General features: G+C 39.3%; 1 protein-coding gene across 3 annotated transcripts in view; it reads right to left on the bottom strand.

Moving 5' to 3' along the window:
• CDYL (chromodomain Y like) overlaps positions 1-24,897 on the bottom strand; it is a 243,814-nt gene that overhangs the window by 174,925 nt on the left and 43,992 nt on the right. The window contains exon 1 of one of the 3 annotated variants that reach the window (XM_059179157.1): positions 9,930-10,366. The exons of the other annotated variants lie outside the window; for them this stretch is intronic. Coding sequence (XP_059035140.1) covers positions 9,930-9,953 — 24 coding nt within the window. The 5' untranslated portion in view covers positions 9,954-10,366. Of the gene's footprint in view, positions 1-9,929; positions 10,367-24,897 lie in introns of those variants that run through there. 3 annotated transcript variants of the gene reach the window in all.

The following is a 24,897-nucleotide window of genomic DNA, read 5'->3' as shown; positions in this document are numbered from 1 at the left end:
AGACAGACAGTAAGCCCCTGCTCCTCACTGATGCCCAAGCCCAGTGGGAGATGGAGAACTGTCTGAAGACACTAACTCACCTTCCCAAAACACCAACCTGACCCGGGGCTTTATGGAGAAGTATGTACCAGCAAATACATTTAAAGACATTTAATTTCAAACCAAAACATCTTCTATGGCATATGCTGTTAACTTCACAAAGATTTAAGTAAAATGAGAATTCAAAACCAGGCCAGGACTGCAGCAGGCCATTCATCCCCCAACTTCCACCTCCTGCTCTTCAGGAGGCTACGTGATCTCTTGCTTCTGCTGTTAGGAATACTTGGGTGGAATCTTTGGAAAATACACCATAAAGTGAATTTTGTCAGTTATGTGCCAAAACCTGTTCAAAAAAATCATTTTTGACAGCTCTTTTCAAGATATGGCTTTCTTTTCATAAGCATGCCTTTCACATGCTCTGTGGGGCTAAGGAGCCCCTACCTTCCATGACCCAGAGGTGCCATCACTAGCTCATCTCAAGAGCAATTTTATTAATGTCAACCCACATGCCTTTGATAGCTCTCTTTCCCTTACCATGTAGCTGTTCCTAACATTAGAAGGAAGCCAGTGAAGTGCAGGCATATCATGCCCCAAATAAAGGAAAACAGTCTCGAAGAGAAACCGAGAGCTGTGCAATGTATATGGGGTGTGACCCCATTCTACAAGCCAAGAAGACTTTTTATTTGGTCCAGGTTCTCACATATTCTAAAGAGCTGAGACACCCAAATTAGTTACATGTTAAAATAGGAAATGCTTCTGTATGCAACTCTGTGATGCCCTAAAATCCTAAACATACTACTGATGAAAAATGGGTACATTTTAACCACAGATATTCATTATCTCCAATCAACATCACTGGACTCTATCAACGAACACTAGGAAAATACCAACCTCTTAAAAACTTCACATTGCAGAACCCATTATAAATGAAAATAAGACAAAAAGCAAAGGCATTCCCTAAATATATTGTGGTTAACTTCTCTGACTGGAGGGTATTTTTAGACATCCCCCCAACACTCTTCACCAACAGCTATGACAAACATACTATGACAAACATTTCAAATGCTCTTTATAGGAATACAATCTTCCTCCAAATTATTTTAGAAATAATTTTCCTCCAAAACACCATGTAGGGTTTTTTTCAAACAAGATACCTAAATGCACAATTCACACACATATGGTATAATTTCCAACAACATAACTCCAGTCACTGTAATATTCGTATTTCAACTAAAAGTTGGCCATTTTTGCCTGCTCACCACATTCAAATCCTCAGATTAAGCACTGCAACAAACCAAAAAAATACCCAACCATTCCAGGGGGAAAAAAAGATATACATGGTATTATTTAATACCTAGAGAAAGTAATACTTCAAGTGCAAATTAGTAATCAATAGTGCAAAAGAAACAGTGAAGTATTCACAGAGTTTGGAGGGGATGATTCCTACTAATTGTGAATTCTAATGAGGTCCCAAATTAGGACTGACACTGAAGCTAACAAGCTAGGTGATCCATCTATTGGGAAAATGGCAGCACAAAGGTAGAAATGGATGGACTATGCAGGTGTGGACAAAGTAAGCCAACAACTATGGCTTTAGTAGCCCAGATTACATGAACAGGCCAAACTCAGGTAAAGAAAAGCTTGAGAAAATATGCTTAAACATCAAGGCTGACAGAAAAAAATGCTGAACATTCTGGCTTAGAAGCCTTAGTTTTATAACTATTATACCATTTTCCAGATCAGTTCCATAGTATAAATCTAGTTTATACTGTATTTCCATTTTCAATATCTTTAGGTAACTTCTCAGGTGTTGGCTCTAACCTTCTATCCCCATTTATGACACCACAAATTCAAAATCAGTAAGTTTTCTTCCAATACTGACAAAAAAGCAAAGAAGTTTATGAAAGGGCATTCTTACTAGAAAATAACGAGATCTTCAATAAAGTGTATTTCTTAATGCTTTACTGAGCTTGCAAGCAGCAAGGAAAGTATCTAAATGCCCCCATAACTCTCCAAAACAACCATAAAGAATGATTCAATCATAAAAGTAAAGAAAGACAACAAGCTACAGTTTTGGGGTGGAGGGAACCCCATAAAATGTAGAAAAAAATGTAACTGTTGAGATTAAAAACTCAATGGGTGGGTTACATAGCAAATTGGGCACGTTCATCAGTGAATTAGAAGTCAGATCCAAGGAAAAACCCAGAATACAAACAAAACTAAAATGAGAAGATGGAAATGAGAGGATTCTTACCCTTCGATAGGGAGGAGAAAATGAGAATACCTTATAAATAATTACTTGGTGAAATTCTCTAAGTGTATAAAAGAATAGCAGTATTTTATGACAAAATGGACCAACTTTGAGAACAAGGCAAGACTGACAAAAGAAGCACATTTATAAACCTTATTAATAGAAAGTCTCAACAGAGATATACCATAATAAAACTAGAGAACACCAAAGTCAAAGAGAGGATCCCAAAAGCAACCAGAGACAGAAGACAGATCTCCTGTAGAATTACTACACCTAAGCTGACAACAACCTCTTCCACCATAATGGGAAAGCCAGAACACAATAGATTAAGTATCTTCAAATGCTTGAAGAAATTAACCAATTAACTGGTTTCACTTGAAAAATTCTATTTTCCTAAAATGAAGGCAGAGACATGTCCATACAATGGGAGGAAAAAAAAAAAAAAAAGAAATTTCCACCAATAGCCCTTCACTAAAGAACTCTCTAAAAGGTATACCCAAGAAAGGAATTCCAGAAGGAAGTTCTGAAGATCAAAGAAACTGGTCAAGATATGGGTAAATCTAAACAAATATTTTCTGTATACAATAATAATGTCCTATTGTATAAGGTTTTTTCCCACAGACAATAAACAACACTGGAAAATAACAGCATATAAGTAAGTTTGGGGAAGCTGGATCAGAATTAAAGGATTCTGAAGTCCTTATACTGTCAGAAATGAAACTAAAATATTGCTTAACTTTCTTTGTAACTGAAATACAGTTGACATACAATGTGACATTAGTTTCAGGCATACAACATAGTGACTGGGCAAGTGTATTTATTATACTATGCTCACCCCAAGTGCAGCTACCATCTGTCACCATATAATCCCATTACAATACCACTGACTATATTCTCTATGCTGTATCTTTCAGCCCTGTGACTCATTCATTCCATAACTTGAAGCCTGTTACCTCCCATTCCCCTTTGGATTGACCTTAGACTTCATGCATGTATAATTTCGAGAAGAGCCACTTAAAGAAATAGTGTACAACTTTCAAATCCAATCAGTGTAGTTTTAATACGATTCTTCTGTGGACTCTGGCTGAAGTCAAGCTGAGTTTGGCAAAAATAACGTCATAGTAATCAACGAAGGGCAGTGAAAGTCAAGTCTCAGCTCAAAGATCTCAAGAACAATTTTAATACTTGTTTTGGGTCACAGATCCCTTTGAGGAACAGATGAAAGCTACTGATCCTCTCCCTCAGAAAAACTCTTATACAGACTTGTACAAATTTTCATACAAATGGGAAAGACTTTTCCCAGACTCCCCACAGAACACAGATCCCCCAAAGCCTTGCACAGCTTAAAAGGCTAAAGAGAATTAAGTTTGTGTGGGAAACAGTAAACTTAGAAGTTCTCCTATCCAAGAGTTGAAACCACATATGCAAAGGAGGAACTAAGTGTAAAAGGAACAGCACAGGGCATAATTTCTGGGGGAGAGGGGGTTTCTGGAGGGAAAGGGTCACGAATGGAGAGTCATTCCTATAATTCATGCTTTCATTAAGGTGTAATTCAACAACTGTGCAACAATTGCAATATTTGAACTTTGGGAAATAATGATCAGCAAAAAAATTCCCAGTTTTTTTTTAAGATTTTATTTATTTGTTTGATAGAGAGAGATCAGTAGGCAGAGAGGCAGGCAGAAAGAGATGGAGAAGCAGTCTCCTTGCTTGCGGAGCAGAGCCCGATGCGGGGCTTGATTCCAGGACCCTGAGATCATGACCTGAGCTGAAGGCAGAGGCTTTAACCCAAGGAGCCACCCAGGTGCCCCCCAAATTCCTAGTTTTTTTTTTCTTAAGATTTTATTTATTTATTTGACAGAGAGAAATCACAAGCAGATGGAGAGGCAGGCAGAGAGAGAGGAAGGGAAGCAGGCTCTCTGCTCAGTCCCGACGCGGGACTCAATTCCAGGACCCTGAGATCATGACCCGAGCCAAAGGCAGTGGCTTAACCCACTGAGCCACCCAGGCGCCCACCAAATTCCTAGTTTTAAAGAGTGTAAGCGTCAATCTTACAACCTGATGGACAAGTATGTCATACAATGAAGACACAAAATAGACATGAAAGCATCCTTAGCTAGCTACCTTGAGTTTTTAATACTCCCTTCCTGGAATGACTCAGTTAACAGCCAGCAACAAAGAGCCTGCAAAAAGGACTAGTCTGGTCCACCTGGAGTTCTTCTGCAAAGGCAGATCCTAACCCCTCCCCACCTCAACATGGAGTGTAGCCTCAGTGTCAGAAAACAAAGACCACTGCAATCCAAAGGCTCTTACATCCACTTGCATTCCATAAAGAAGCTTTTTGGAAACATAGATTCTGGTCTTCCATTCAAACATTGAAAACTACACTCTCACAGTTTGGGCCCAAGAATCTGTATTTTAAAAGGACCCCAGATGATGCCGTTGCACCCAGAAACACAGCGCTTACTCACAAAAATTGGACTCATATTGGCTTTGTGCATCACAGATATTCAAAACTGTGAATCAGAATACTGCAAATAAAGTATTTCCTATACATCATGAAAATATCTTTGATGATTAAAAATCATTAGCATGGAGAAAAATTTAATGATTTTTAGATATTATAGAAAGACAGACTTATTCTAGTATGCAGGAATAGGATGTCTCCATGCTATTGTTTAGGCAAATAAATAATATTCTCAGCAACTCACATTCAAGATATTAATTTTCAAAATACAAATTTGACTTTACTGCCAGAAGTCAAACAACTCTCTTTTCTTTTTTTTATGTTGGTCAATATTTCCAGAGCCATGACACATACAACAGATGCGGGTTTATCTTGACCAACATCCATGGAAAGTCTCTTGATCTCTGTGAATTTCATTGCAATTACACAAGAAGATTTAATTTATAACTGTGCTTTTGGTCAATATACACAAGTTTTGTGTGGTACATAGAAGACAGAGCAATGATATCCCAAAGCAATAAGACAAATTCAAAAGACTTACTTTTCCCCCAAATCCTGATTATCCTTCCAAACTAACCAATATTAAGACTTTTTTTTATAAGCCAGATACAATTTCATGCTTTAAAACTTACTTCCATTTTTGGTAGACAGGAATATGCATGTGTTAGATAATTTCCCAGAAGGCCGCGACTAGATCACTGAGATTTTACTAAAATTTAAATTAGCTATTATAGTAGTTCTCAAGGGAAAAACCCCACATCCATCGAGAAAAAAAGAATTATTAAGATATACATATAAGGAGAATGTATCTCCATTCTACTACAGTGTGCATTCCTTATTCAGTCCCACATGAATGAAGTCTTATGGTGGTAACCTGACCAGAAGATAACGTCCTCCTGATCTACCGTGTTCTTTGGTGATATAATCAATTTACTTGATACTTTGAAACCCCAAATATCAAACGAAAACAGGTTTGGTTTGAGGGTTTGAGAGTTGGGTAGGTTTTTTTCTTTCTTTAATTAATAATGGAAAAAGATGTGATGATGGGTGGCTCAGTCAGTTAAGCATCTGCCTTTAGATCAGGTCATGATTTCAAGGTCCTGGGATAGAGTCCCACATCAGGCTCTCTGCTCAGTGGACAGTTGCCTCTCCCTCTGCTTCTCCTCCCTGCTTGTGCGCACACACTCAATCTCTCTCAAATAAATAAATAAAATCTTAAAAAAAAAAAAAAACAGAATGGAAGAATATAAAGATGTTTCCCAGAATAATATAATCATTTAACACTTGGGTATAGTACTTTATCAACTGGAAACTCCTTTTACATGCTAAGGTCATATAAGCTTCACATCTTACTGAAGAGGAAGTTCAGGAAAGAGAATCTCTGAAGACACATAGCTATTTCCTTCATTATACAGCAGAAAAGAGTGGAACCCAGTCCAGAGCTGGGATTGGAGCTGGAAGGACTTTAATTATTTCACACTCCACTTCCATATGCCTCAACCTTAGTTCCTGAGTAGCTGGTCATCTAAAGCAGAGGTAAGGAAACAAAATCCAGCCCGTGGATTTTGTGGAACCCACGGGCTAAGAATGATTTTTACATTTTTTAAGTGATTGGAGGGGACAAGGAACAACAGGATTTTATGACGTGAAAATTACATAAAATTCATATTTTACTGTCCATAACAGTCTTATTGGAAAATGGCACTCATTCGTTTAGGCACTATCTATGGTTACTTTTGCCTCACAACAGCAGAGCTGAGTAGTCACAACAAAGACTGCATGGTCTGCAGGGTCTAAAATATGAACTGCCTGGTCCTTCCCATAAAGTCTGGACCCCCGATCTACAGGACACTTATCTTTTTTTGAAAGTTATGAAGTACTCAGCAGAAGTAAAAAATCTGTCTTTCCTAACCCTAGCAGCTAGAGATACAGGGAGTAAATCCATTCTGTCTTCAACAGATGCTCTTCCAATTTTATAAGGCGGATGCTCCACCCTATCTTGTTCCCTTATTTTTTATTCACAAAGTTACAATAACCACTTTAAATATTTGGAGTGCCTGGGTGGCTCAGTGGGTTAAAGCCTTTGCCTTCAGCTCAGGTCATGATCCCAGCATCCTGGGATCAAGCCCCTCATTGGGCTCTCTGCTCGGCCGGGAGCCTGCTTCCCTTCCTCTCTCTCTGCCTGCCTCTCTGCCTATCTGTCAAGTAAATTAAAAAAAAATTACTGAGGACCTATTACCACATAGTAGGCACCATGCTAAGTGCTGGAGATATCATTTCTTTTAAATTTTTTTTAAAATTTTTATTGACATGTAATTATTATTAGCCCTAGGGGTACAGGTCTGTGAATCGCCAGATTTACACACTTCACAGCACTCACCATAGCACATACCCTCTCCAATGTCCATAACCCAACCACCCTCTCCCTCCCCCCACGCCCAGCAACCCTCAGTTTGTTTTGTGAGATTTGGAAATCTGATTTCTTTTAGGTGACAAAATAGAGGCTTAGCAATCAGATAATTCACCCAGGTTCACACAGCTACAGCAAACCTGTGCTCTTACCATACCAGGTTATATCAAGAAGCAAGACTTTGAACTTCCTCCTTTGTCAATACATCCCTACAGAATTATAGAGTTTGAGGCCAAAAATGAAACTTCTGTTCTGATTTACATAGAACCAAACAAAACAAAGCAACTAATGTCCATAACCTTATTACTAAGGTACCTTAATGTCCTCCCAAATCTTGTCAAATAGCCTGTTAGGCTATAGTGTTTATTTACGATTGCATATCATTTCAGCCTCACAATTAATATTGTCTCAATTAAAGCAATATAATTTTCTCTATTCTTAGAAACACAACCAGGCCTCAGGGAGACATGTTAGATCAGTTAAAATATGACAATAACCACCACTTACGATGGGAATTGTGGGGTATGAGTTACATTTTTTTTTTCATCTAAACTTCACTATTCTGTGAGGTAAGCATTGATCCCAATTTTGCAGATGAGGAAACTGAACTTTCAAGGTAATTTTCCCAAAGTCACAGGGTTGGAATTCAACAACTAGGTTTTCTGACTCCAAATGCAGGCTCTCAACCATTACGCAGAACTTTCAATCATAATATAGTCATAGAGTCAGCGTTGCCTACATGTAAAGACTAAATTAGAGAACTTATCCTGAAGGATACTATCACATTATTTACTATCATTTCAACTATACTTCTCTAATTTATTTCAAAACTAACACAAAACCCAAAATTAGAAGGTCAATCGTGACAGAATAGCATTTCTTTGTGATGTACTTAGTTCTTCCCCAATAAATGTCGAGGACATGAACCATCCTCATACTTTTTGCCTCCCTAGGGAATCACCCTAGAGTAGACATTCGATGAACATGCTGAATGATCACTAATTTTGAACATGTGACTTATACATGAAATTCTGCCAGGAAGTAGTGACTGGAAAACCTAAACCTAAATCTAAACCAAATCTAAAAGAAAAAAAAAGAAAGAACTAAATTTAGTTCATAAAGCACTGGCAGTAAACCTACTGTCTTCAGGAACACTTTTAGACACATAAGATACAACTTATGTATAAGGTGCTACCCTCACCCAAACACTAATGGAATGACCTAAGTGAGCATGTATTTATAACCACAAAAATTAACAGAGTGAAGAGTCAAACCTAAACTAGCAAAGAATAATCTAATGCAGAAACCAAAATCCCTCATATGTATTTTCCCAACTGTTTATCAGCCTAAAAGACCTGCATTTATCTTAGGCTTTGCTTCTGGACCTTTCTCAGGCACATCGCCTTCCCTCCTAGAAGGGAAACTTCTTGAAGACAAAATCTGTTTCCCATTTACATATCCAAAATACCCAAGATAGTGTCTTAAATAAACTAGGGTGCAGCTAATGGGTGAAATGGCTGAAAAGAATAGAACGTTTTCAGTGCCAGCCAAGGTACACTGACCACATACAATGCAAGGGTAGGCAACAATTTTACCATTATTCTTACAAAAGCCAGCCTCCTCCCTAGAATCTCTGCAAACACTTGCTTTTAAAAAGCAACAAAAAGTTGCTAGAAGGCTATCACTGTCGAAAAGAGAGTGCCATTCTATGCCAATTGCAATAATGACACCTCAGAGGGTTCACCTGGTACTTACCAGGGGCTGACAAGGGCCATGGGGCTCTACTGGTTACAGACGCTTACTTAAGCCCCTAAACACCCAGGTCCCTAAACGCATCAAAAAGGTGAATCCAGAGAGTATCCCGAAGTTTAAGTCTCTTCCGAAGATTGTATTTATAAATATACATATATATAAACATATATAAACAGAAAATCATGTATCCAAAAGAACCGAAAGCCTTCCAAGCTTCTGTACTCCCAAGGAAGTCTACTTTGAAATACGTCAAGAAGTTACACCGAGGCATACAAAAATATGTCTAAAGATCCAAACAGAGAACTCCAAAACTCGAAGTTGAAGCTGGCAAACCCATCGTTCGTAACTTATAGCTCTGATTGTGCCCTTTCTTACTTGCAACGCTGCGGCGCAAATGAATGACGGTGTATCAGCGTTAAATTTAAATTTCCTGGCTCTGGCCACAATGCTAACCTAATTAAAGCATGTGGTCAACGTTTAGCATTTTCGGTGCGTTATTTTGCATCGCTTTGACTAGGGACAGAGTCCAGACAGTTGCACTCTTCCTCTCGGCCCCGGACTCCCCAAACCGGAGGTAAAACCCTCTCCAAAATGCTTTATTAAATGGACAGGAAAAACACCCCCGCACCGCCTACAGACCCCGCCAAGCGGTAACAGGGGCTTCACACCCATTGCCCTCGCCAAGAACACTTTGAGCTCAGTCTGAGCAAGTCACTGGTGTCAGCGCTACTTCCCCACGACCGGAGCCCCCCCAGGCGCCCGACAACTCCGGGGAGCACCCCCCCCCACCGCCCGCCGGGCCCCTCGGAGCAGCGTGGCTCCGGCTCCCCTCGCACACATTTCCCGTCCAGCAAACTGCGGCCGCGGAGGGGGAGGGGGCGAGGCGGGCGCCCGCGAAGGAGCCGGGCCGTCGGGCTGGACGCCGCCGGGCCGGGGCCGGGGCCGGGGAAGGGCGGCGCGGGGCGGCGGGCGGGGGCGGCCCGAGGGTCCGGGAGGGGGAGGGGAGGTACCTCGTACAGCTCCTCGGAAGCCATGGTGGGCGGCGGAGTTGCGGGCGGGCGGGAGGGGCAGGGTCGGGGCGAGGCGCCGCCGCCGCCGGGCGGCCGACACTTTGTTTCAGTTGGGTCCCTGCGTGGCCTGCGCTTCCTGCTCCCGCTCCCGCTCCCGGCGCCAGGAGCTCAGCACGGACGAGCCTCTCACACTCACTGCCAGTGCGGGCCGGCGGCGGCGGCGGCGGGGTTGTGCGCAGGAGCAGCTGCGCAACGCGCCCTCCGCGCCCCGCGCTCACTCCCCGGCGGGCCGGCTCGGGCTCGGGCTCATCGCGCCCCGCCGCGGGGCCGGGCCGGGCTGGGGCGGGCGCGGCGGCGGTGCACGGCAGCGCTGCTGGCTCCGTGGCTCCCCCTCTCCGGTGTAGTGCAAAAAGCTTCCTACTTGCGACCAAAAAACCTGCCCCGGCTACTGAGCATGCCCAGTGCGGCCGCCCGGGCCCGGCGGAGCCGCGCTCCCGCGCTCCGGGTTTTCGGACCGCCCGCGCGGGAGGGGCGGGGAGGCAGGCGGGGCGGGGCGGCCGAGGGGAGCAGTGGGCTTCGCTCCGGGCCGAGGCGGGCGGGCGGCCGCCGAGAGCTAGCCGGCAGGAAGGGGAGGAGCCAGGGAGAGGTGGGCGGGGCAGAGGCGAGGCATGGGCGGGGCCACGGGGGCGGTGGGCGGAGCCCCGACTTAAGCAAGTCCCCTCCCGGGGGTCGGACCCGGCGGCCGCGCTGCCAGTCTGCCCGCGTGGACGTGGGTGCCGGGATCCGGGACGGGCGGGACTGGGGGTCGCCTCGAAGGTCGAGGGGGACGGCGGCGGTGCCCACTGGGGCAGGGACTGGCGGGCTCGAAGTTGGGCAGGGGGCCGTGGGAGCGAGCTGCCCGCGTCGAAGCCCACCGCCCCGACGGCAGCGGCCGAGCCGCCAAATGCGCGGCCTCCCTCAGGGGGATCGATGAACTCCCGCCTCCGTGCGTGCCCGCCGAGGACGCCCGTCCCGGGCCAGGCCAGCCCGCAGAGGGCGGGCAGCGTGGCCAGGTGGAACCCCCCCCTCCCCGCCCTAACACGTGCCCGCCTCCCCCGCGGCAGCCGCCAAGACCCGGAGCCCGAACGACCCGCCCCGCCGGGTGGCCCGGAGCGCTCGGGGCAGGCTCGCTGGGCTGCAGGCCGGGGGTGGGAGCCGGGGGCGGGAGCCCGGCGCAGTCGAGGGCGGCGCGAGGGCGCGGCTGCCTCCACTCTGCCCGCAGCTTCCCCCACGCCAGGCCTCCCAGTTCCTCTTGGAGCGTCCGAGGAGTTGGGAGGAGGGGCCAGAATCTGGGCTCCGGGAGATCTGGGTTCTAATGGAACGAAGCTGTCAGTGGTGGTTCTCCTTGGGGCAGGGGGCGGGAGGGAGAACGATGTGGACAACTAAAAAGACAGGCCCTCGGGTCAGAACAGCGAAGGGCTGGCCCTTCCTCCACTTAGTAGGGGAGATGGACAAGTGGGGACTGTCCGCATGGCTAGCTCCCGGGGCACACCTGCCAGGCGACCGGTCGTTTCCCTGTCGTGCGGAATGAGGAAGGGGCTTCCTGGCCTGACTCCCTCAAAGAGCCGGCAACACCAAACCGTCCTCCCGAACTTCTCCACGGGACACTACAGGGACACCGTTTCACATTCTTTCCTCCCTACACCTGGAAGCCACCTCCAGAGCCTACATTTTCACCAAAGGGTCCTCTGCCGACACTGCGTTCCTGGTGCTCTATCTAGCGCTGGTTCCTAACCGACCTTCCACTCACCGCGCTCCTCCCACCACTTTTCTAAATTAAAGCCCAATTCGATTGGGCCCGAAACACACAGTTTAACAACCACCGGGCTTTTCACAGACTCCGCTGAGTTTCCTGCCTTCCCCACTCCCGGGAACTAGCACAGCGCTTGCCCTTAAGTCACTTGAAGTCGAGTCACCCTTCTCTTCTCGCCAGAGCCGTGGGCCCCGAACGCTCCCTTCAACCTAAAACTCCAGCTCCGACGTCACCTCAAAACATAGCCTTCTGACCTCCAGGGCAAAAAATCAGTTACTCCCTCTCCAGGGGCTCCTGAAGCCCTCAGGCGTGCCCCCCCCCCCCGCACTAGTGTTCTAACTGTTTTGTCCTCTCTTCTCTCCCACCCCAATATCTAGACTATGACCTTCTCCCAAATCTCATCTGAAAATTTTACTCTCCAACCCTGGCACCATTCTCTACATACAAAATAAGTTTTTACTCAATGAGTTGGAATTCCAGTGTTCACAATAAAGTCTGACACCCACACATCCAATTTCCATTATCAAATGCTTTGATAACAGAATCACAAATTAATGGCCCACCTCCTCTACTTAGTAAGGAGCTCTCAAACTCTGACCCTTTCCCTGACGGCCCAAATTCTCTCTCTCTCTCTTCCAAATATTTGCTCCTCTTCCTCTCCTTAACATTTCCATTATTTGCTGCATTCAAGTATTGTCTCTCTGGCCACACAAATTCATTAATGAAAGTCGTAAGCTCCCTGAAGGCAAGGACTAGGACTTTATGTGTAATCTGTGATGTCTCAAAGCAATTAGCTCACCTACCTACCACCAAGTGTCCAGATACTTGGAGGAGATGGTTAAAAATCACACAAGTGTAAGAAAATATAAATAAAAAAGGGATCCTCGATACAAAAGGAACAGATGCATCTCACATATAAGCCCATATGCAATGGTATGATACAAATATAAACATCCGAATTTCTCAGGGCCACCACCCTAATTACTGCCACCACCAGAACCAAGTTTGTTAAGCATTCACAAGTTGCTCCGGCTAAAGTCTCCGATACTACAACTGTTACCCAGGCAAAGGGAAGAAGAAGTAAGGATAGAAAGACATTCACACAACCATACACAGATATGGAGCTAGTACATTTAGCATATACATAGTACATTAGCATATACAACCCTAGTGCTAAGGGGACCCGTCAAAGTGGAGAAATAGAGGGGGAGGGGAATTACAGATTTTAAAAAGGTAACTCCAAAAAGCCACTTTACAGGGACCTTTAATCCCGGTGACCTGGATTATTTATGCTGTTACGATTAGTCATCAATATTAAAAGAATAACCACTGGGTAGAGATCGTCTCCATAACTAAGCGAGAGTAAGCCATTCTCCAAAACTCAGCTCCAGCCACCTCTCTCCGCCAACGATTATAGTTGCTTTCCATCGTAATTAATAACATTGGCAAAGGGAACCAGTAGTAAGATATCCAAACCAGTGACTGAGAACTTGAGCAAGTTTTCAACTGTCCACTTTGCTCCTTCTCATCTGCCCTCCACACAAAACACCCACCACTTTACTGAATACTATTTCCTTATGTATATATTTTGCCTCAATTAGTTTAAATTGTCTTACTTTTAGGCAAATTTTGCTTTCTTCTATCGCTTTTTTCAAATAATCAACATTTATCAGTGCTCATAACAGAAGTAAATACATCCAAGATCATATAATGGCTTTGCATTTATACCACCCTTTATGAAATAGTGAAATCTTACAGTAGTTACCATGACCACGTGTGTGGGTGCTGTGAAAGTACTTTCTCAGTGAATTGAGAATAAAAGTGAAATCACATCCCTAAAACACATCAAAGAAGATATCTGCATTGTACCAAAAATACATGCAGCACAATAGTATGTACTAGTACAATATATAAATCTTAAGGATGATAGATGTGGTCAACAACTGAGATGACGTACACAATGTGATTAAAAATACACATCTACCAGCAATAAGCTTCAGCTCTTACCTGACTCGAGCCAGTGGTGGAGACCAACACAAGCCAGTTTACTCCTTTTCCAAATTTATCTGAACAATTTGTAATAGACTATCAGAGCCATTCAACCGAAGACTCTTCACCTCCAGAGTCGAAGCCATTTTCCATCTCAGCTCAACAATGACTAATCTCAAATTAGAGAGTCTCCTCCTTTCCCATTCAACCAGCCAACCAGTCACTTCTTCCATTCTCCTAAGGATCTGCATTTCATCTACATTTGAATTCCAAGGTTCCCAAGATGGGGTGGGGGAAGGGGCTGGAAAGACAAAAGAAGCCCATATCTAGCCGTTAACTACTCTCAGCCAAAGGTTAGGTTGGTGGACGTGAAAAGCTGCTGAGCTGCTTTGCACCCCAAAAGCATAATCTATCTTGGCTACCTCTTCCCAAACCCTAAATTTAACTGCGGTTTTTATGAAGAAGTGACCTATGTTTTTTGTGCACCCTGAAGACAAAGAGAAATTAAATACCCTTCTTATTATAGAACATTCACTCGACAAAACATGGAGAAATTCCAATCTCAATCATCTACTCAAAAGAAAGAAATTTCAAGCCTAAGAAGCAAAAGAGAGAAACATGGAGAACGGTCATAAAATGAATTCAGATGCTAGGATCTTTACTGATCTTGGAGCCAACCAGTTCTTCCTTCCCCTGAAACTTAGATTGGATAGCAGCGCCCTTTTTCTTTTCTGGACAATCAATAATCTCTGATTCCTGGTTTTAGCTCCTGCTTCCTCCCTTGGCCAAAGAGCCCAATGTCCCCATTTCAAATGGTAGCTGCTCCCTCCCGCATCAGTCTGGGTCCCAGGTATTACTCTCTTTGGTATGTAATCCAGCTGCCATACTGCTGTTTCCTGGCCCAATGCCACCATTTCTTTAAAATCTGCCCTAGCGATATCAATCTCAAGACTTCTTCACATTTGATTCTATCAATTTCCTTTTAGGCTGAGGTTCCACCATTGCCCAAACCTCATCAATTCACAGTTAAGTGTTATTTTCTTTCTCAACTAGATTTAGGGTTTAATTGCTGTGCCTCTTTTTTTTTTTTTAAGATTTTATTTATTTGAGATTTTATTTATTTATTTGGGGAGGAGAGAGAAAGAGCACAAGCGAGGCAGAGGGGCAGAGGGAGAAGGAGAAGCAGGCTCCCGCTGAGCCAGGGAGCCTAAGGAGGGGCTTGATCCCAGTATTATGGGATCATGACCAGAGCCAAATGCAGATGCTTACCCAACAGAGCCACCCAGGCACCCCATTGCTGTTTCTTTTTCTATTTAGCTAATGATGATTCTGCCAAAAGAATCTTGTAGTATGTATTTGTTGCACCTTTTTTTGATTGAAGCAATCAAGATTGAGAAAGTTTTCATTTATTACATTATACATTACCCCACCCTCTGGAAAAAGAAAATAACCAAAAGTCATAGAGACGAAACAACCTTGAGGTACTAGCATGACATTCTGGTTGACTTTTTACCACAGCAGTGACTAATTCATTTTGGGTTCTTCAAAAAAGCATCAAGTATAAATGTCCCTTGAATGATTTTGATGGATAATTATGTTTGTCACTCAAGTGAGACCATCCCAGTAAACTCATTACCTTCTGGCCTTTTCTAGAGAGAGACATTATCAATAAGAGAGAGCTGGAGGAGCTGAGTGTAGACATTCTAGCTCAAGGAAAATAGAAACAACCAGGCCCATCAAAATCAGTAAAACCCAGAATTAGACCAGGACCAGAACAGGTGGAGGTTGAATCTAAAACAGAGATAAGAGATTCAAAATGAACTAGAAAGTAAAGCTGGGACCACACAAGCATATGGAACCATATATTGGTGCTTGTTTTTTTTTTTTTTTTAATCACTAGTATTGTGTAGTACAAAGGTTTTCAAATAGTGGTCCCCAGACCAGCAGCAACAGACTCACTCTCCATTTGTTAGAAGTACAAATTCTCTACCCACCTACTGGCACCTGGAAATCCGTGTAGGTGACTTTGATGCACGCTAAAGTTTGAGAAGCTGTGGTTTAGAACAGTTTTGTTTGTTTCTTTGTTGTTACTGTTTTTGTCAAGCTACAGATTTCAAACCATTAGTGGATCTTTAAATCGTTTTAGGAGATCTTGAATAGCATTTTTTTAAATGAGACAAAATGGAATGGATAGAATGGGATGGACTTGGAAAAAGAATCAGAATGGATTCATTACCCTACTAGGGTGACTATTGTTTCCATTATATATACACACATATTTATATATATACATATACATATAATGTATATATAACAATACATGCATACACATACACACATATCCATGCATATTATTACATACTAGTTCATAATGTAAAATGTTTCTTACATTTTCATCCAGATCGAAAACTTTGAAAACCAATGTTTGGGAGATGAGTGAAAAATCCCTGCATGGTTGGATTGCTAATTATGTATGAATGGTATTGCCAAAGTGCTCTAAAACCATTTTCTTATGTGGTATAATGATCCTTTTTTTGTAGTACAAATTATTTCTCCATAAATACAACAAAGGTGTTTGGACCGGTTTCTTTCTGAATTATCACATATTCTCGAGTAAAGTATTTTGAACTAATGAGGATTTATAGTATGTATTTTAAGTGTCTTCTTTCCAAAAACTATGAACGGATTTCCAAAGACTATTGCTAACAGACTGGGCAAAATGAATGCAGTTTAATTTGGTCAACAGCTACATTTAAAAAAAATAAACACAAACAAGAAAGCTGGGAACTGTTATAAACACTTTACAAATGTTAAACTTTTTAATTTAACAAGCACCTAATGAAAATTATAGCTAATTTGCAAAGAACCCTAAGCAAGCACATCCGTTCATGATACACTTCTGGGAATAGGCACTAATATTGACCTAATTCCTAGTAAGTGGACAAACTGAAATTTATACTCAGGCCCAGGTGACTCTCGGGCCTGAGCTTTAAACCATTAAGTTGATGTCATTCATTCACCCAATAACTATTTATCAACCACTTATTGCGTGCCAGGCCCCTTGCTAACCAAACTAAAATACAATCATTCCTTCTCTTAGGCAACTAATAATCTACTGGGATGGACAGACATTAAATTGTCAGGTAAAAAGTCTCAATTATAAATCAAGAAAAATTTCAGGAGCTGTGAACACATATGAACTGGCAATGAGTTTGTTCTGCTGCTTCCCCAAAGACAGTGTCCATCACCCCTTCAGTACTCTAGACATAATTGCATACCAGCAAGTAGGATCACTGAAAAATTTTTGCCAAATAATTTGATACCTTAAAAAAAAGCATCTAAGTAGCCATCATAGGAGAATCAACATCTCAACTTCCATTTAATTGCTTTACAATTTAGCATTTAAAAAAATGAAGTGTTTATAAACTTTCTAAATGATGTAAGAGAATACAGCAAAAGCCTGTGTATCTATCTACTCCCCAGCTTAAGAATAATATTTCTATATTCTAGCCAATACTTGGTAGACTTTTGAATAATTTATGGAAGGTACAGAGTATACTATATTCCATTCAGTATTTTGGGTTTATTTCATTGTTATTTTTGTAAACTTTTTTAAATAAGTGATTTAGATTTATAGAAAAATTGCAAAGGTAGCATAGAAATTTCCCATACATTCCACACTGTTTCCACTGCTATTAATATCTTACATTAGTATGATACCTTTATCACAATTCATGAGGACAATACTGATATGTTACTATCAGCTAAAGTCCTTACTTTATTCAGATTTCCATATTTTTTACCTGATGTCTGTTTTCTGTTCCAGGATCTCATTCAGGACACACTTTTACATTTAGTGATTATATCTCCTTAGGTTTCTCAGATTTTCCTTGTTTTTGATGACTTTGACATGTACTGATTGAATATTTTCTAGAGGGACCATCAACTGGGTTTGTCTGATTTTTTCCTTGACTGGGATTAGATGTTTTGAGAGGAAGACCATGGAAGTAAAATGCCTTCCTCATCACATCAGATCAAAGGTATGTACTATCAACATGACTTATCACTGTTGACGTTGACCTTCTTTGCCTGGCTAAAGTAGTGGTTGGCAGGTTTCTCCACTATAGAGTTGCTTTCTCCCCACCCCCTTTCTACTCTATACTGTTTGGGAGGGAGTTATAATGGAAAACCCACATTAAGTAATGAGGAGCTATCCTTTTCCACGTCTTTGAGGGCAGAGTATCTACAAAAATTACTTGGAATTCTGTCGAGGAGACTTGTCAATTTGTTAATTTATTTAATCACTTCTATTAATATGGACTCATGGAAATTTATTTTATAATTAGGATTACAAATCATACTTCTCTATTTCTTGTGTTACTTTAATTGGTCTAACTTTGGCCAGTAGGAGCGCTTTCAGTTGGCTCCTGAACCCTAATCATGGCTGGAGTGTGTAAATATGTGTACGTGACCAATTCCTTACTTTCTGACATTATTAGATGCTCCACACTCATTGTGTATATTTTCTGCCTCAGTTCTAAAATAGCCATTTCTCCAAGTAGTTCTGGTTCCTTTTACTAAAGAATCATCTTAGAAAGCAAGATGTGGTACTAATGTGCTGATTGCTACTGTGGTATCTTTGGGTTTTGATTAGGTTATACCTAAACTAGTGAGGTAAATTCTGAACAAAGAACCAGTTAAGAGAATGGTAGAGATGGTCCCAGCCTGGGATAAGAGCCTTTGGAAGGGCCCAGATGTATAAGGAGCCTGTCTTTGAGAATCTGAAGAAAGCTGGTGGGACTGGAATGCAGAGAAGAGGAAGGACATAAAATATTATTAAGAGGCAGGTGACTTTTGTTGGTCATGACAATGTTCTTGGTGTCTTAAGCAATAATCTAATCAGTATTTTTAAAAAGCACAGCACTATGAAGAACAAGTGGTTGGGCTAGAGTCGTGAGGGAGCTTTTACATAATTGCATTAATTTTGATATTCTTTTTAATGATATAAAATTATTTCAAGATAAATTTCTCATGAGTGCTTTGCTGATGCCAAACACATATTCAGCATGCCCATGAGGTTGTGGACACCACCTTTATCACCAATGCAACATTAAATAGAAATGGTGATCGTGGATGTTTTTTCCTAATTTTTATTACAAATAGGAAGTTTTTATCATTAGAAATGATGACTGCTAAGGTGATTTTGTATTCATATTTAATCAAATTAAAGAAGTTCCTTTCTAATACTAATTTTCAAAAAGTTTCATTAAATCATGAATGGATATTGAATTTTGTCATCTATTGAATTGATCATAAGATTTTATTCCTTAATTTTGTAAAGATGTTGACATATTATTTTTAATTTTAAATCAGTTTTCCTTTTCTGGAATAAGCTACATTTGGTTTTGACGCATTATCCTTTTTATAATTTGCTCAATTTGTTATGCTAATAATGTGTTTAGGATTTTGAATCTACATTTATGAGAAAGGTTTGGCCTAAAATTTTCCTTTCTTATGTTCTTGTGGGTTTTGATATCAAGTTGTACATGTCTCATAGGAGGAATTGGTATATATTTCCTCTTTCAATTTTTAGTTTATGTGTGAAGGCAATTATTTCTTCCTTTACTATCTGTATGTATTTGCTTGTAAAACCATCTGGTCCTGGGGCATTCTTGTTGGAAAGCTTTAAGTTATAGATTCAATTTTTTTCTTTTTTTAATTGAACCATAATTAACATACATTGTTATATTAGTTTCAGGTGTACAATATAATAATTCAACAATTCTATACATCACCCAGTGCTTATCACAATAAATCTACTCTTTTTTAAAATTTTATGTTGGTCACCGTACAGTACATCATTAAATAATAAACCTAGTCTTTAATTCTGAGAATTAAATCTATAGATTCAAGTTTTTAATGAACAAATACTCAGGTTTCATTCTATGCCAATTTATCCACTTTATCTAAATTTCCAAACCAAGTGGCATAAAATTGCTCAGAAATTCTAATATGGGTAGGGTCTGTAGTAATGTCTCGTTTCCATTTTTCAAATTATGTGTGACTTCCCTCCTTTTATTTTATCAGTCTTGCCAGAGCTATATTAGTCTATCAGTCTTGAAAATACCAATTTTGGACATTTTGATTCTCTGTTTTGGAAGTGTCTATTCTATTTGATTATGCTCCTACCTACCATTATTATTTATTTTTTACTTTGGGTTTTATATATTGTTATTTTTTTTATTTCTTTAAATGACTTTATTGACTTTGTCTTTCTTTTCAAATTCATGTATATAAATCTATAAATTACTAATTATTAATTATAATTAATTATAAATTTTCTAAGTCCCACAAGTCTTGATATTTTACATTTTCATTATCATTTCTTCAAAATATATTTCCATTTCCATTGTGATTTCTTCTACCACCTGTGGATTGTTAGAAGTGTGTTTCTTAAAAAAAAAAAAAAAAGAAGTGTGTTTCTTTTATCTCAAAATTTTGGGATTTTTCTCATTATTCTTTGTCATTTGATTTCTGACTTAATTGCAATGTAATCAAAGAACATGATCTGTAGAACTTCAGTCCTTTGAAATTTGTTGAGACTTACTTTATGGCCCAAATATCCTAATTTTCTATATGGTACTTCAAAAGACTATATTTTGCAGTTGTTAAATGCAGTGTTATTTATACGTATAACTTATATAATTTATTATATGTTATACAATGATCTATAAATTATGTTATATTATTTATATAATATTATAAATATATATGACAGTAATATAGTATTATATAGTATATATAATAGTAATATAGTAATAATAATATCTTTATATATAGATATATGTTACAATATACTTTTGTATATGGAGATATACCTATATATATTTCAGTTTACTATTTATCCTGTTCTGCTATTTATGTTGTTCAAATCCTCTACCAGTTACTGGAACAGATGTGTTCAAAACTTCCAATATAATTGTGAATTTGTCTATGTCTCTTTAGTTCCATTAGTTTTTGCTTTACACATTTTGAAGCTATTTATTGGGTATATATAAGTTTAAATTTCCTAATTTAAATGCTAAATGAAGCATCTTGTCATTACAAAGATACAAATAATACTTTAGTATCATTAATACCAGTGTATTAATAGGCAATATACTGTATATTATCAATATATTAGTATTATATTCTTAAAATTTATATACTATTTTAGTGTATTAAATGAAGCATCTTGTCATTATAAAGATACAAATAATACTTTAGTATCATTAATACCAGTGTATTAATAAATAATATATGAGAATATTATCAATATATTAGTATTATAGTCATGAAATTGATATGCTAGTATTAGTACATTAAAAGTAGTATGTATTAGTTGTGCATATATGCAATAATGTATTAATATATTAATACCAATATATCAATTTTATTACTATAATACTAATAATATCAATAATATACTAGCATATCAATTAATGCTAGTATTATTAACACTAGTAGACTTTGTCTACTTTGTCTGATATTAAGATATTTGTAAACAAATTTCCTTTGATTTGTGTTAAATGATAAATCTTTTTGCATCTTTGTGTTTTTAAAGTTTCTGGATCATTAGATTTTTCATATGTCTCATATAAGCAGCAATTTTTTTAAGTCCAGTATCATGATCTTTGTCTTTTAATTGAAGTACAGTCAACTTACATTTAAGGTAATTACTGATATGTGTAGTAATGTTATTATACTATTATATTACTCAGTATTTTCTATTCATTTTGCTCATTTTATATTTCTTTTTTCATTGTCATCAATTTGTTTCAGATTGACTGAGAACTTTGAAAAATATATTCTGTCATTTTTTTCATTATCTTGGAAGTCATGTGTTCTTTTACAATATATATAATCATAACCCTAGAAATTATACTATTCATTTTTCATCTATTTAACTAAGCGTAATATCAATACCTTTATTTTTTTCTGAATAACACAATAACCTAAAAATACTTTACACCCTTTATTCAATATCCTACTGACCCATGTCTTATCTTAATTGTAGTTTTGTGTTTTAATTCTCTATTTCAAATGCCTAAAGTCACTATAATTATTGGTTTATATAGCCAATATTTATTTAAATTCACACACATATTTAACCATTTTTATTGCTGCTCTTTGTCTTTTTTTTAACTCTAGTTCCAATCTTCTATATGGAATCAATTTCCTTCTGCTTAGAGAACTAATGTTTTCCTCCTTGCAGATTGTTGGTGACGAATTCTCTCATTTTTGTTGTCTGAAAATGTCTATTTTACCTTTTTATGGAAGGCTCTGTCACTTGGTATAGAATTCCAGGTTGGAAATTTATTTTTTATATAAAATCATCAAGATTTTTTTCTTCCAGTTTAAGATATAATCGACATTGCGTAAGTTTATGGTGTGTAACATGATGACCTGATACGTTTATGTTGCAAAATGATTACTACCGTAAAGTTAATTAACCACCTCACATAAATACAATGTTTTCATGATGAGAATATTTAAAATCTACTTTTAGCTACCTTAAGACATATAATACAGTGTTGTTAACTAAATCATCATGCTGTATATTAAATACGCAAAACTTACTCATCTTATAACTGGAAGTCTAAATCATTGAGATGATTGGTTTTGATCATGTTACAGTTTAGTTTGAAAAGGAAAAATTACAAACACTTGACCATTAATAGATATATAATGTTCATAAGTCATATATATTGGGCACTTATAAGTCTAATAACTTACACATGTGTGTTCAGTATTAAGAAATACAAAGCAGAAATTGGTCTAACTATTATCATATAAGAGGGCCTTAAGAGGGCACCTGGGTGGCTCAGTTGTTAAGCATCTGCCTTCAGCTCCAGTTGTGATCCCAGGGTTCTGGGATCAAGCCCAGCGTTGGGCTCCCTGCTCAGCGGGAAACCTGCTTCTCCCTCTCCCACTCCCCCTGCTTGTGTTCCCTTTCTGGCTGGCTGTCTCTGTCAAATAAATTTAAAAAGTCTTAAAAAAAAGAAAGGCTCCTTGAGAGACCTGACTTATTGGAATGATTAGTAATTAGTATATCAATGATCTTAAATGGTTCTTTTTAACTTACTAAAGGATGTGTTAAAGTATAGCAAGATCTTGATTAATTGGAGCCCAATTAACAAAAACTCTCAGACTGTTTTGGGGCTTTACTTTTAGAAGTATGGGAATAAATCAAAAGACCACTCAAATGAGAACAGTTCAGAGCTGTTATAAGCAAGGAAATCAGCCACAATCACCTGGATGGGAAAGAAACTGAAAGGCAGTCAGATGAACCTGAAAACTTACCCTGAGAAAAAGGGAAGTAGTCAGGTGTTCTCTGATTAGAGGTTGTTGGCATGGGGAAGCTGGAAATGGGCTAACTAGAAGCAGGGCATCTTCTGTGATTGGTTTGGAAACATATTTGGCTTTTTCTGGTTGTTCTGAATTGGAAGTGGGGGACAAAATGCAGGGACCAGCAGTCCAAATTCTGACTATTCTGGGGCAAATGTTGCAGAAACCATTATTTGGCTTTGGACTGGTTTGAGAGAGTGTTTCTTACTTCTTATTTTCTCTCAGTATTTTACATATTTTTTGTCTTCTGATTTCCATTGTTTCCACTGAGAAATCTGCTGTATTTTTCTTCTTTTGAAGGTAATCTGTCTTCTCTATCTTAAAAATTTTCTCTTTGTCTTTGGTTTGCCGCAAACCAAACAAATCTAAGGATTTGTGTATTTATTTTTCTTAGGATTCACAGGATTTGTTTAATCTATGGATTCACATCTTCCAACAGTTTGGGAAATTTTCTCAACCATTATCTTTTAACATTGCTACTGCCTCAGTCTTTTTCCTTCTTGAAATTCAGTGAACATATGTTAGAATTTTTCACTGTAGTCCTATATATCTTGCTATTTTTTCTGATTTTTCTATTCTTTTGTTTTTCTACATCATTGTAGATACTTTCTTCTGACTTATCTTTCAGTTTACTAATTCTCTCTTCACTCGTGCCTGACCTGTTCTTAATTTTTTTGTTGTTGTATTCTTTAATCCAGACTAATTTAACCCATTTGATTTAATAGTTTCTTTGTTTGGGTTAAAATCCTCAGTCTTGTTTGATTTGTAAAGAATCTCCTTGACCTTAATAATATGGTTACTTTGAAGTTAATGTCTCAAACGCATATTTGTAGCCTCTGTGACTCTGTCTTTATTGTCTGATCTTTCTATTGATTTTAGTTTATGCTATTTTATACTCCTTATGTGTCTATTTTTTATTATGGGCCAGATATGGTATTTGCAAAAAGAAATGCTTGAAGTCCAGGATAATGCTATCTTTCTCCAAAGAGGATTTATGTTTGTTTCTGCCACCTCCCTAAGTGCTCAAATACACAAAAGTCACCCAAAAGCAATATGGTGGTTTGAGATAATTCAAACCTGAGCTGCAGTCTTCTGGAGTGCTTTTTTTGCATTATGCTTTTTTCCCGCTAATGTCACTTTGAATATCTCTATAAAAGAGAGACCTAGCTTGCTATTATAACACGTATTTGGAAGTATAGTGAGAAGGGTGAGTTAGATCCTGCAATTGCATAACACTTTACACCAAATTGAGATCATGTTAAATTTCCACATCAAGGAATGGCACAAGGCCAATGGACTTTATTTATGAAAGGTCAGATGGGGCTGGAATTTGGGTTGGTTGGGAGAGTATTACAGCAAAAAGCATAAAGCAAAGTCTCACTGATTTATTTGCTTTTCTGAAAGTTAGGCTTGTATTTGATATTTCCATCTATATTAAAGCCATGTTTTTCCTTCTTTACTATAAATCTTTTAACCAGATATTTTCCCTTCTTACCAGGTTCCATTCTGGTCCCTTTGTGCTAATTATGTCATAGCTTAGATTCAGATTTCTCACCCTGAATAACTCAATTTCACATATACCTTCCTCTATTCTAGAAATGGATGGCCTGCCTCCTATTTTGCTGAGACTTCTCCTTTCTTTATACATTGCTTTGAATATTCCTCCAAATGAAGCAAACTTTTTTCCTGACCAATCCATGAGGAGCCGATGCTATCAGTATTTAGCACTAAGCCCATCAACACTCCACAGTCCTCAGAAAGCAGGATAAACATTTATTCTTGGTATGTTTACCACTTGGG

This window comes from Mustela lutreola, chromosome 6 (assembly GCF_030435805.1).
Source record: "Mustela lutreola isolate mMusLut2 chromosome 6, mMusLut2.pri, whole genome shotgun sequence".
Taxonomy (NCBI): domain Eukaryota; kingdom Metazoa; phylum Chordata; class Mammalia; order Carnivora; family Mustelidae; genus Mustela; species Mustela lutreola.
This window is presented reverse-complemented; position numbering and strand designations above follow the sequence as displayed.